We start from the raw sequence: 13,722 nt of genomic DNA, 5'->3' as shown, positions 1-13,722 counted from the left end.
ATCCTGTACCTGAAGGAACTCTCTCCTCAGGTGGGCGTGTTTCTACTGTACAATATTTCATTTGGTTTGTTGTACAGTGGCTTTTGGATTATGAAGTGATGTTTTGGTTATGGGTTATCTTTCATCTGTAGGAGGTGTTTGAACTGGAGCACCAGCACAACAGCATGAAGACATGGGCTCTCAGGGCTGGAGGCTGGGCTCTCATGTTCCTCGGCATTAGTCTGACCATCCGCATTGCCCACACATTAGGTAACATAAGACACACACACACACACACTCACTCACTCACTCACTCACAATCAATCAAAATGGGCTTGTTTAAGTTCAAGATTGAACCTGACTAGAATTAATGTGAGGCTAGACAAGAACAGGCGGGGGCAGTGTGTCTGCAGTCTCACATTGGATGATGAAGTGCAATTCTGACTGCACGGCTTGAAAACATAACGTGACATGATGGTTATTGAAATCCTCAATAAAATGTCCTAAACATTTTATTTATTTTTTAATAATCACCACATAACACAACCATCAACTGATCAATAGATCTCTCAAATACCATAATGATTTATATCCTACTACAGTTTATACATCACAGCAGTGCCTCTCGTAATGAAGGCGGTTGCTGTTCTATGCAGCCTGTCAGAAGTACGGTAACTGCAGGTCTGGACCTTTGTCAACCTTGATATTGCAATTCTCGTGAATCTCTTGCAACCGAAATTCTCTGGACACATTTGATCCCCATCATGTATAGATATATGCAATACCTATAGAAAGTCTACACTCCCCTTCAAAATGTTCTACTTTTTTGTGCCAGAGGAGTTTGCCACTGACCTCCATGGCCTAATGGACACTTTCAAAATGAAAAAGAATATTCCCCAAAATGTCAATAATGTATTCAAAATACAGAGAAGACCCATTGCCCATATGACCCCTGGTCATAGCATAGACCCCTGGTCATAGCATAGACTACTTACAATGAGTGATCGATGATTCACTTACTTAGACAAATGTATTTCTTGTAAGTCGCTTTGGTTAAAGACGTCAGATAAATGCCAAAAATGTAATGTACACCACACCAGAGGTGTGTTAATTTGTTAGGTGTTAATGTGTATATTGTCTTCACAGTGGACTGGATCCCTATCCTTAGAGAGCTTGTCTCTTTGGGGTTGAAGCTGTTTGCCCTGTGTGTCTCCTGCTCCCTCTCCCTTCTCACCATTGCTGCTGGTTGGCTGTTCTACCGCCCCCTGGTGGGTTTGGCGCTGGCAGCATTGGCTTTGCTTCCGGTCCTCATCGCTCGCTCTCGTGTCCCAGCCAAGAAGCACCAATGACACCTGACCCAGAACGCGTTCTGATGTCATCTCCTCTCCTTGCCAGTTGTTTAGAACAGGTTCTCCTCCGATCCATGACCTTGTTGCCTCACTTTACAAAACACTCCTACTGTGCATCATTCATATATCCCTTCAAAGTTGAATGATATAATAGGGGCATAATGTTTAACATGGGGTAGGAACTACTTTACCCAAATGATCAAAAAAGTATATTATGTGGTAAGACAATGTCACTTACATTTGCACATCGTGAGGTCAAATCACCAGAAACGAAGAGGCTGTTACAATCTGAAGTGATATTTTACTGAATTGACTGACCATTTATGAATGTATCTAGGATGAGTGTATATCACAAAATGTTAAGTAAAATAAATATTTTTTTCAGTTGCCACCTGTTTGTCTACAATTGTAAAAACACTAAAACGCTTTATTTGTATGACTTAACTTTTGTTTAAAAGGACATGGGCCCCAAAAATCCATATTGAGTACAAAACAAATACCGGTACTGCTGGGCCACATTAAGCGTTTTAGTATGTTTCATCAGACAGACAGAATGTAAAGTGCATGAGTCAATATTTCTATTGACATGTTAGAGGAAAAGCCATGTTAATTGTGTAACACAGCAAATGTTCCTTTTGTAAAAGCAATTTGAATTGAATAATTTAATTAAACTGATATTCTCTTGACCTCTCCTTTGGGCTATGTTTCCACTAGTAAAATAAAGTTACTAATTTCTTCCAATTGGAATCAACACATTCACCCATCATCCAATTCCCAGTAACAACAACTGTCTCCGGATTCTTACAAAGTTATTTATTACACAAAGATACCAAATTTCCATGTGTTGTAACAAACTGAGGTTTTCCAGTCTTGTCTGTGTGTCATCCACAGATGTGTGTCAGCCAACAGATGCACAAAGGGTTTTATATGAAGCACATTTATTCCAACAATTTTCTGACACTGCATAACCATTATTCAAAAAAATAATCATAAAGACTATGGGTCACAGTGTGTGGATATCTCACCCTGATTGGCTGTGGAAACATTCCTCAGATCAGTGGGCAGGGCTCAAGCACTTATATTAATTGGCAGGTATGACGCAATAGATCCCTTGGCTGACCACTTAAGCTACGTGGTACAGATTGACAAGGGAAGTGTTGATATGGCAGATTCACTCATGTAAAGTACAAAAAAAGCATTTTCCATGACCCATCATTGAATAATGACAAAACATTGACTATTCAACTTGTTTCACTTTTAAGACAGAAAATTAAAAGCATTACACCTTTAGTAAAAACTGGTGAGCAGTCTTTTTTAGGGGCAGAAGGGGAATAGACCTCATTTCCTATCTCTTGTCCTTCCCCATGTCCCCTGTTGGTAGGCAGGGTCCTCATGCCTCAATTTACAGCAAGAGGCATGAACTGTGTTTCTTCCCACGCCGGGCCTGTAGTGCCGCCCTGGTGGCCATCTCAAATACTTCTCTCACTCCATCCTTTGTCTTTGCAGAGCACTCCATGTAGCCAAAAGCACCAATCCGGTTTGCCATGTCACGAGCCTCCTCTGGCTTCACAGGCTCCTGTGGAGTGGGCAATATACAATATACCCAGTCAGAAAGGTCACACGTAACCCTAGGAGTTAGATGTGTGTGTGTGTGTATATGTGTGTGAGAGAGAGACTGTACCTGCTTCATCTTGGCTAACTCCCTGCGAGTATGCTCATCGTTGCGTAGGTCCTTTTTGTTCCCCACTAGGATGATGGGAACATTAGGGCAGAAGTGTTTGACCTCTGGAGTCCACTTCTCTGGGATGTTCTCTAAACAGGAGGGAAGAGCAACAAGCACAGACAGTAGATTAGTAGAGAGTGAGACCACACCTGTGTCAGCGTTACTAACCACTGATGTCCAGGCACAATTCCCTTGAGCGGGTGTATGCGTGTCTTCCCTTTCGATCAAAGTTCTGTGAGGGCCACCAAAACAGTTGTATGTGTAAGTTACTTTGAATGTATATATATACATGTATATATATGGAAGTATAGGGGGTCCTAAACTCACCCAAACTGTCAGGGCTATCAATGGAAAAGCACATGAGGATGACGTCAGTGTCTGGGTACGAGAGGGGGCGGAGCCTATCATAGTCCTCCTGACCTGCTGTATCCCATAGTGCCAGCTCAACCTGCCAAAATATGAGAACAAATCAGAGAGCCCCAGAACTGGACACATAAAGTGTACCGTAGTTGCCTATTAGCCTATGCACAAAATATTCAATAGCCAAAAACATTATGCAGTTTGAAAAAAGGGAGGGGTCTTTTTTTTTTACCTGTTTGCTGTCAACCTCAATGTCAGCAACATAGTTCTCAAAGACAGTGGGCACATAGACCTCTGGGAACTGGTCTTTACTGAACACAATGAGCAGGCAGGTCTTTCCACAGGCTCCATCTCCTACGATGACCAATTTCTTACGAATTGCTGCCATCACGACACAACTGAGAGAGCATTGAGAAGACAGACATGAGTTGACATGAACACAGTAGATGACATTTGATTCTCCTATAGGCCAGACTCCACTGAGGATGGTCTATCATATTCATTTGGAATAAGATATTCTGACCATGTTAATGACATTCATATTGATTTGGCAATGGCAAACTACTCCAATTATTAGTGATGGCTTAACTTAAATAGCTAGTTAACAACTAGATAGCAAGCATGAAAACAAGTCAACAACATGCCGGTAGCAGGCTAACACCGGTGGACAGACTAGAGCTCACTGCATGATCTATAACACCTCAGTAAACATGCTGCTAGGAGCTAGATAGAAATAGAGATATAGATATAGATATACAGATAGAGATAGAGATAGAGATAGAGATAGAGATAGAGATAGAGATATCTAGTGAGTTAGCTAGCTATACCCGAAATAAAAGTTGGCCAACAAAGTTGTGATGAATACTTTCCCCGATCAGCGTCTAACATGAAGTTACATTGTAACAATAACATGTAGGGAGTCTAAACACATCATTGTACCATCAAGCACAAACAATGAAACACTGTGTAATCATGTTGATCTGGTAACAATGTTGCTAGTTAGAATCTGATCTCCTAGGCGGAAGTGATGCCAGGGTGGCTAGGCTAGCTAGCAACATTCTTAGCAGAGAAATGGAAAAACAAATGCAGAACTGTTCCTCTTTAAGGCGGCACATTGCGTGATATTTGTGTCTGATTGGCAAGTGAGACATTTTCGTAATCTATATGTATGGGAAGTATTCTTACCTGGCCTAGAAGGTAGATGGTTGTTCTCCGGATAATGGCTTGGCTTCACGCCTGACTTGCAGCTCGTTAGCTAGATGTCTATGAGCCGTGTGGAGGGGAGGGGGGGCTGGAGGGGGGGGGCTCTGCTGGAGGGGGGAGGGGGGCTCTGCTCTGCTGGAGGGGGGGGGCTCTGCTCTGCTGGAGGGGGGAGGGGCTCTGCTCTGCTGGAGGGGGGCTCTGCTCTGCTGGAGGGGGGGGGGCTCTGCTCTGCTGGAGGGGGGGGGGCTCTGCTGGAGGGGGGGGGGGGCTCTGCTCTGCTGGAGGGGGGGGGCTCTGCTCTGCTGGAGGGGGGAGGGGCTCTGCTCTGCTGGAGGGGGGCTCTGCTCTGCTGGAGGGGGGGGGGCTCTGCTCTGCTGGAGGGGGGGGGGCTCTGCTCTGCTGGAGGGGGGGGGGCTCTGCTCTGCTGGAGGGGGGGGGGGGGGCTCTGCTCTGCTGGAGGGGGGGGGGGGGGCTCTGCTCTGCTGGAGGGGGGGGGGCTCTGCTCTGCTGGAGGGGGGGGGGGGCTCTGCTCTGCTGGAGGGGGGAGGGGCTCTGCTCTGCTGGAGGGGGGGGGCTCTGCTCTGCTGGAGGGGGGGGGCTCTGCTCTGCTGGAGGGGGGGGGCTCTGCTCTGCTGGAGGGGGGGGGGGCTCTGCTCTGCTGGAGGGGGGGGGGGCTCTGCTCTGCTGGAGGGGGGGGGGCTCTGCTCTGCTGGAGGGGGGCTCTGCTCTGCTGGAGGGGGGGGGGGGCTCTGCTCTGCTGGAGGGGGGCTGGGCTCTGCTGGGCAGCAGGGAGGAGGAGGGTGAGAAGAGAACAGGGCGGGGGGATGATGGGATGGGAACAAGTCAGAACAGGGAGGCTGGCTGAAGAACAGGGAGGCTGGCTGAAGCAGAAAAGAGAAACTTCACTGGCTGCGTCAACCTCAGCGGCGCGTGAGGGTTTCATTTCGGCGCCCATGTTAACGGGTTAGAGCAGTATGGATATGGAAGTCCATCAACGCAATTAAACGTCTTGGAAATGTGGACACACGCGTAGATTTGTGACATGACCAGACGGAACGGGTCCTGAGGGATGATGGCCAGCCTCGACCTGCAGGGGGCGATATAAACAACATGTGGAAAGAGGACCTCTGAAAATGAACCTGGTCCTGGCCAATACCACCACCACCATCATCATCATCTGCACCAGTGGAGGCTCCTCCATAGAGGTGGAGGAGGCCTGGCCTCCCCAATAATTTGAGAGAAGAGAGAGAGATTTTAAAAAGCAATAATTATATTTATTTTAGTTATTTATTTAACAAAAAACATTTATTTTTATTTTTTATATTAATATTATTATTATTTATGTTCATAAATCTGAATTTTTCCATGGCTAAAACCCAATATTGCAATTGTAAAGCACCTACAGGCCAGAATCCCTATCCGTTTGTTTTGAGGGAGGCCAGGCCTCCCCAGGAAAGTGGTTTCTCATAGAAGTCAATGTAATGCAATTTTTTTCATGGCAATAATATGTGATTGGCCAAATCACTGAAAATGGGTGGGCAGAGGAGGCCTGGCCTCACCATGCATTGAGTACAGGGCTGAAAAATTGACATTTTGTTCCTCCAATCACATGAAGCCATTTTGAGAATTCTTCAGTCACTTCAGTCAAAGAAACACTCGCCATCGTGGCTACCTGTCAACTTGTCCTTTGCAGGACACGTCTAGAACACCCATGGCTATTATCCCTGAAAATAATAGCTCATTTGGCCAAATACTTTTGCTTAAAATGACCTCGGAAGTCGGCAAGATTCTGGCGCGATTTATACATCGAATAGGTAGACAACATTTAGGATTTATTGAACAGTTTTATTTTTAATATTAATAATTAATAATTGTATGTAGTATGTTGTGGTGAATGTTGTGAGCCTGAGCAGAAGGGACAATAGCTGCTGCAGGCGGACCAGAGATTCATGCCAATTGTTTTGTTTATTTGATGACCCATTGTGCAGGTAACTTATTACATATGTTGTTTGAGTTCTATGTTTTGGTGCATTTTGTAAGAGTCCACTCGTGGTGTTGCTAGCATTCGCGATCTAGGGCATGGCTAGTCAGTAACGTCATGTTGCATTCCACATGTAGTACCTTTTTCCGCCACACGCGTGTATGAGTGCTGTTCTGCAGGATAAATATTAGAAATGGATGAAGTATTGTTCTGAATTGTATGTTGTGTGTCTGATTGACATAGTGTTTGAGTGCTTTTGACATGTCATTGATTGTATGTAGTATGTTGTGGTGAATGTTGTGAGCCTGAGCAGAAGGGACAATAGCTGCTGCAGGCGGACCAGAGATTCATGCCAATTGTTTTGTTTATTTGATGACCCATTGTGCAGGCAATAAAAGCTGCTTCATCCACCATCCTGAGAGTGTCCCAATCCCTTCAGTACCGCCAAACACAAATTTTTTAACAAAGACAGATAAGAAGAACAGGGAACATTCCATCGCGAGTGAAGCGAGCAAGCGGAAAAAAATTTGGCCTCCTCAATTCTGGAAGTCACCAGCCTCCACTGATCGATCTGCACCCTCCTCTTCCTCACCTGAGCTGACCAAGTCCTATGGTGCTGATGTCCAGCCCGTCCAGTAGAATCTGTCCCATGCCAATACCACCACCACCACCATCATCATCATCATCATCATCACTCTCCTCCTCATCACCCTCCTCTTCCTCACCAGAGCTGACCCAGCCCTACTTTTCTGATGTCCAGGCCGTCCAGTAGGATCTGCCCATGGTTGAGCTCCACCATGTGGAACAGAGCCAGGAACAGGGTGGTCTTGCCCGAGCCCGTCCGGCCCACCACCCCCACCTTCTCCTGGCCCACCACCCCCACCTTCTCCCCGGGCCCACCACCCCCACCTTCTCCTGGCCCACCACCCCCACCTTCTCCTGGGCCACCACCCTCACCTTCTCCCCGGGCCGGATCACCAGCCTCACCCCGTCCAGGGCGTTGGGGAGTCTCCGTCTGTACGGCAGCACGGCCCCCCGGAACTCCACACAGCCTTGCCCAGGGCAGGGGGGCAGAGGAGGGATGGTAGGGGGGCAGAGGAGGATGGTAGGGGGGCAGAGGAGGATGGTAGGGGGTCAGAGGAGGATGGTAGGGGGGCAGAGGAGGGATAGTAGGGGGGCAGAGGAGGATGGTAGGGGGGCAGAGGAGGGATGGTAGGGGGGCAGAGGAGGATGGTAGGGGGGCAGAGGAGGGATAGTAGGGAGGCAGAGGAGGATGGGAGGGGGGCAGAGGAGGGATGGTAGGGGGGCAGAGGAGGATGGTAGGGGGGCAGAGGAGGGATGGCAGGGGGGCAGAGGAGGATGGGAGGGGGGGGGGTAGTAGGTCAATGGTTAATCAAATCCTGGAATACTATCCTAAATAATAATCATTATTATTATATAAGCCAATATGCTGGCATGCACATTTCATATGTGTACTGATGTTAAAACAGCCTTTTTAGAACCTACTGTACTCCACTCTATACAGCCCACTTGTGCAGCTATAGTAAAGCAAAAATTAAAAACCTGCAGGTGGCATTTAATGATGCATTCAGAATCTTGCTCAAGTTCCCAACAACAAGTAATGTTCCTGCCTTTCATGCTGTATTGAGGAATTATTATGTACAAAATAATGTATGTGTCCATTAATTGAGTCAGAAAATGTAATCATAATGGCCTTAACTGAGCCCACACAAAGTGACACGGTACTCCTCCGTTTTTGGAAACACTGGAACAAATGTCTGCATGTATTTTAATCACTGTGGACTTGTGAACGGCAATGATTATCTTTGTGTTGTTGTCCTCGTATTGTATTTTAATAGGCTATCATTTATACTGATATGGACCTATGTGTCTGAAATAAAGTTGAATTGAATAATGCATTTAGATTTATTTTTCACTGAAGCCTCTTAAATAATGAGCCCCTGTGATACCCTGATGTGTGTGACTACTGAGTGGAACACACTTAGGCCTAATACACACTGCATTTGGGTCAATAGGATCCCTCTAACTGTGTATTGCCAGGTTGTGGCTGCTAATTATTCATTGTTCTGGATATCCTTCATGGCATTTCACTGTACTGTAGTAATGACCAGTCACTGTACTGTAGTAATGACCAGTCACTGTACTGTAGTAGTAATGACCAGTCACTGTACTGTAGTAGTAATGACCAGTCACTGTACTGTAGTAGTAATGACCAGTCACTGTACTGTAGTAGTAATGACCAGTCACTGTACTGTAGTAGTAATGACCAGTCACAACTGTACTGTAGTAGTAATGACCAGTCACTGTACTGTAGTAGTAATGACCAGTCACTGTACTGTAGTAGTAATGACCAGTCACTGTACTGTAGTAGTAATGACCAGTCACTGTACTGTAGTAGTAATGACCAGTCACACTGTACTGTAGTAGTAATGACCAGTCACTGTACTGTAGTAATGACCAGTCACTGTACTGTAGTAATAATGACCAGTCACACTGTACTGTAGTAGTAATGACCACAACTGATGACTCTGCTATGGTAAACGGCAACCCAAGAATAACAACTACTTTTAAAAAAAAGCTCCATTGGCCACAGTACAATTGTAGGTAGCCTACTGTATGCTATACAATGCTATGTTACTATGTGAGCATGCATGTGTACTGTATGTGTTTAGCATAGTACTGTGTGTGTGTGTGTGTGTGTGTGTGTGTGTGTGTGCGCGTGTGTGTGTGTGTGTGTTAGTACACTCTGTTCTGTTAGTGTATTAATAACCACGTATGACTCTAATCCTGATAAGAGGCTTTTCAGCATTGCTCAAATCCACATCATGGAAACCAACTCAGACATAATGTTTCCATGGAAATGCTCACAGCCATGGTTCACTGCTAATTATATGTAGTACACAAAAACACAAAATGTCATAGAAAATCTTATCTTCTAAAAGATATTATACCTACAGTATAACTTATCAAGTCTCTTAACTTATTTAGTGCCAACTGTGCATAGTTAGTCACCAAAATTGTCATCATTCTAGAGCGCCAAAAATGCATAAATTATGATGCATTTTGTAGCCAATCAAAGTATTGTTGCTAGGTAAATACCACATAAAACACTTGGCACTCAAGGTGGTGAGTGTTCCGGAATTCTTTGTCAGTTAGTGAGTTAAAAAGCTCTGGCACACTGCTCTCCCTTTCATGACACCATGGGAGTTTACGGCGTGCCTTACCTGTCAGTGAAAACAGCAGGATTAGTCTTATGACAGGGAAATGGTTCTCAGAGGTAACAGGTTACATGGGTTCAATACTCCTTCAAACAGTTCATAAGGTTCATAGCTGTTTATGGAAACAGGGTTAAATATCACTGTTTACATCACTGGGGGGGGGGGGGGTTTATGAAAAACTAATAATAAAGCAAACCACAAATTATTATAGAGTAATAAGAGTACGAGTCCAGTTCATGGGTGTCTGTATATGAGAGCAGTCAGTCAAGGCAGAGCCCATACTGAGGCACCATGGGACTTGTGTTAGCATTGTGCACCATCATTCAAAAGTAATTCAGAAAGGTCATGAATGCCGTTCCGATAAATGCAACAGTTGGCTGATGAGTGAAGACACAACACTTTTGGAATTGTCAATCTCCATCTAATAAGTTACGGCACATAAAGCCATGAACCCAAGAGCCAAATTATCTGTTTTAGTAATCAAATAACGCAATGCTGGTGAAAATGTTGGGCCATTGAACCTGAAAGGGGTTAGGGTTAGGGTTAGGGTGGTCCTGCAGGTAGCGCACCAGTGGGCACGCGAGTGGCAGCTGGTCAGGACAATCTGTGTGGCAGTTGAGGTGAGGCGTGACAGGTGCTGAAGGGAGGGGAAGACCTGGGACCTGTGCAGGGGACGCATCAGCTTGAGCAACACTGCCTTGTCCTTGGCTGTGGGCTGGGGTGGATTAGTTTTGGCCTTGCGCTGCGGATCCTCAGCCTCAACTCTCTGGCTCTGATGTCTCTGGTCAGAGCCCACGATGCACCATGCTGAGGACATCAGGAAAGGACGGTAGGCGAGGGAGGCCTCGGGAGCTGGAGTCCAGTCCAAAGCGCCCCACCCTGTACTCAATGTGTACATTTGTAGGGCCACAGCGCGTCTTGACTGACAGGGTCAGCATGTAGAGAGGGTGGCTGCTGTCACACACAAGAAAGGTGCCCACAGACACCTTCAGGAGAGCATCTCGAGCCTCACTGGCTGAAATGGATCCCCAATACCAACCTGGAGGCAGAAAAATATTTGAGGTTACTTTCTTCTACTTTGTCTGCACATTTGTACACCACTTATTATAACTGAATAACGAGAAATGTTCATATTCAATGTGTTTGTTAACCGATCCGTAGCCAATGTGAGTTCTGTCAAAAGTTGAACTCTCTCCTACTCTTCTGTCCAACAATGCTGAACCCATTATGTGCACCTCCACCCTCCTCCTACTCATTGCTCTCATTTAAAATGATTGGTTTAGCTGTGATTTAAATGTAAATGTAATGCCTGAGGTGTGCAGGTACTGGAAGGTGGTGGTAATGCAGAACAGATCTCTGGTGGCGTCCCACAGAAGGGAAGAAGGGTGTGGACAGTGGGGCCCTCCTCTCTCCACCTCATCCTGCATACTCAACGGTCTGGTAACCATCTCTGTGGGTGGCCCTGGCAACAAAGCCCTACGGTGGGAGGAGAAAAGATTTGTACATCAGTACATAGATATAGCACAGTAAACATGATAGTCAGAGTCATAAACATAAGTCAGAACTAGAGATTGCAAACTGGTAGTGATTTCATCTCAGTGTCATTATAGGATTATAAGATTTATTTTTATATATTTTTCTTCTGTACCGTGGTTTGTTAGGGATGTCTAGGAAAAATCATGGCCGACTAAACAAGACCAGTTTTTTTATAACTTGGCATGATGGTGTATGATGGTGTATGATGGTGTATGATGGTGTATGATGGTGTATGATGGTGTATGATGGTGTATGATGGTGCATGATGGTGTATGATGGTGTATGATGGTGTATGATGGTGTATGATGGTGTATGATGGTGTATGATGGTGTATGATGGTGTATGATGGTGCATGATGGTGTATGATGGTGTATGATGGTGTATGATGGTGTATGATGGTGCATGATGGTGTATGATGGTGTATGATGGTGTATGATGGTGTATGATGGTGTATGATGGTGCATGATGGTGTATGATGGTGTATGATGGTGTATGATGGTGTATGATGGTGTATGAACACCTGGGAGGCATTCAGATTAACTGAGAGATTAACAGAGAAGACTTGAAGACACAGATTTCCCCCACAATTGAATTATGTTTTGTTCTTAGACTGATACCTCATACCTATACCAATCAAATTCATGAGGTAGCCACCTAACGGTTTTCAATTAATTAAAGGTGTGACTTGTCAAGAGTTAATTGGTGGAATTTCTTGCCTTCTTAATGTGTTTGAGACCATCAGTTGTGTTGTGCAGAGGTATGGTTAGTAGACAGTTGTATACAGTGAATAGCCCTATTTGACTACTGTTCTAATCCATATTATGGCAAGAACCTCTCAACTAAGTAAAGAGAAACGACAGTCCATCATTACTTTAAGACATGAAGGTCAGTCAATCCGGAACATTGAAAGACCTTTGACACTATAATGAGACTGGCTCTCATGAGGACCGCCCCAGGAAAGGAAGACCAAGAGTTACCTCTGCTGCAGAGGATAAGTTCATTAGAGTTACCAGCCTCAGAAACCGCAAATTAACAGCACCTCAGATTAGAGCCCACATAAATGCTTCACAGAGTTCAAGTAGCTGTTCAGAGGAGACTGCGTAAATCAGGCCTTCATAGTCGAATTGCTGCAAAGAAGCCACTACTGAGATATAACAACAAGAATAAGAGAATTGTTTTGGCCAAGAAACACAACGAATGGACGTTAGACCAGTGGAAATCTGTACTTTGGTACTTTGGTACAGATTTGAGATTTTTTGGTTCCAACCGCCGTGTGTGACGCAGAGAAGATGAGCGGATGGTTTCTGCATGTGTGGTTCCCACCGTGAAGCATGGACGAGGAGGTGTGATGGTGTGGGGGTGCTTTGCCGATGACACTGTTGGTGAAAATTCAAGGCACACTTAACCAGCATGGCTACCACAGCATTCTGGATTCACATCCATCCCATCTGGTTTGCGCTTAGTGGGACCATCATTTGTTTTTCAACAGGACAATGACCCCAAACACACCTCCAGTCTATGTAAGGGCTATTTGACCAAGAAGGACAGTGATAGAGTGCTGCGTCAGATGACCTGGCCTCCACAATCACAATACTACTGTGTGTGTGCGTATATACAGTATATATATATATACACACACACACACACACACACACACACACACACACACACACACGCGCCCTTCAGTCCCGCCCTTCTGTTGGTACAGTGTGAAAACTGTCTATAAACATTAGGTTATTGTAATTTGTTTAAATTATATTGAATTTGTAGGCTCTGTTGTATCACACGCACGAACACGCGCGCGCGCACACACACACACACACACACACACACACACACACACACACACACACACACACTCACACTCACAGGACAGGAATATACACTAGACGCACAGACACACTATACACTATAGTTTAGGAACAGGGCAAGACAGTAAAACAGAAGACAAATTGAATATACAGATTTTTTTTTATTTGAGGATATTGTAAAACAATAGCCATCCTTCAGTTGACTATGACCAAGCCTTCAGGGGAAGAGTGATAAGCTAAGTCTGTTTGCATTTGAGTGTGGGCATTACAAGTGAATTTAACTTTGAGTGAAGGCCTCATTGGTGAACTAATGGAAACAGTGGAAAGACAGTATTAAAAAAATAGGCCTTGTGACTTTGTCTTATTTTAATCAAGCACTAACAGGTCCTCAAGGGAAAGACGAAAAAAAGAAAAGGCAAGTCAAGTCAAGGAACAGGCAGGTGACATGGTAGCTTGTATGTGTGTGTGTGTGTGTGTGTGTGTGTGTGTGTGTGTGTGTGTGTGTGTGTGTGGGGGGGGGGGGGGCAGATGTTGTCACACT

At 45.2% G+C, this 13,722-nt stretch overlaps 3 protein-coding genes across 4 annotated transcripts in view; 1 reads left to right on the top strand and 2 right to left on the bottom strand.

Moving 5' to 3' along the window:
• tmem43 (transmembrane protein 43) overlaps positions 1 to 1,716 on the top strand; it is a 6,570-nt gene extending 4,854 nt beyond the window's left edge. For both annotated transcript variants that reach the window (XM_080548251.1, XM_080548250.1), the window contains exons 10-12: positions 1 to 30; positions 132 to 249; positions 1,126 to 1,716. The exon at positions 1 to 30 is cut by the window's left edge and continues 72 nt beyond it. In XM_080548251.1, coding sequence (XP_080404377.1) covers positions 1 to 30; positions 132 to 249; positions 1,126 to 1,328 — 351 coding nt within the window. In that variant the 3' untranslated portion in view covers positions 1,329 to 1,716. The remainder of the gene's footprint in view (positions 31 to 131; positions 250 to 1,125) is intronic.
• Positions 1,717 to 2,149: 433 nt separating this feature from the next.
• Positions 2,150 to 4,683, bottom strand: LOC308173687 (transforming protein RhoA). The gene is made up of 5 exons (XM_080548730.1): positions 4,597 to 4,683; positions 3,644 to 3,809; positions 3,379 to 3,499; positions 3,010 to 3,140; positions 2,150 to 2,904 (listed from the first exon to the last, which is right to left on the bottom strand). Exons 2-5 carry the CDS (start codon positions 3,797 to 3,799, stop codon positions 2,731 to 2,733), a joined length of 582 nt encoding a protein of 193 aa, XP_080404856.1. The 5' UTR covers positions 3,800 to 3,809; positions 4,597 to 4,683; the 3' UTR covers positions 2,150 to 2,730.
• Positions 4,684 to 7,316: 2,633 nt separating this feature from the next.
• Positions 7,317 to 11,282, bottom strand: cishb (cytokine inducible SH2-containing protein b; the record flags this gene model as incomplete). Its single annotated transcript, XM_080548056.1, is given in 6 exon segments — positions 7,317 to 7,460; positions 7,505 to 7,636; positions 10,356 to 10,453; positions 10,456 to 10,631; positions 10,633 to 10,873; positions 11,144 to 11,282. Coding segments are annotated over 6 exon segments (930 nt in total).
• Between the last annotated feature and the right edge of the window lie 2,440 nt (positions 11,283 to 13,722).

Source organism: Nansenia antarctica, assembly GCF_963989245.1.
Source record: "Nansenia antarctica genome assembly, chromosome: 18".
NCBI classification, from domain to species: domain Eukaryota; kingdom Metazoa; phylum Chordata; class Actinopteri; order Argentiniformes; family Microstomatidae; genus Nansenia; species Nansenia antarctica.
Note: the sequence above shows the minus strand (reverse complement) of the source record. Positions and strands in the feature narration are given on the sequence as shown.

Excerpts from the sequence above, each read along its gene's own strand:
- LOC308173687 (XM_080548730.1), bottom strand. The coding sequence starts at position 3,799 with ATGGCAGCAATTCGTAAGAAATTGGTCATCGTAGGAGATGGAGCCTGT. Across the intron at positions 3,500-3,643 it reads TTGAGGTTGACAGCAAACAG|GTTGAGCTGGCACTATGGGA; the intron begins GTAAAAAAAAAA and ends ATATTTTGGCAG. Across the intron at positions 2,905-3,009 it reads AGTTAGCCAAGATGAAGCAG|GAGCCTGTGAAGCCAGAGGA; the intron begins GTACAGTCTCTC and ends CCCACTCCACAG.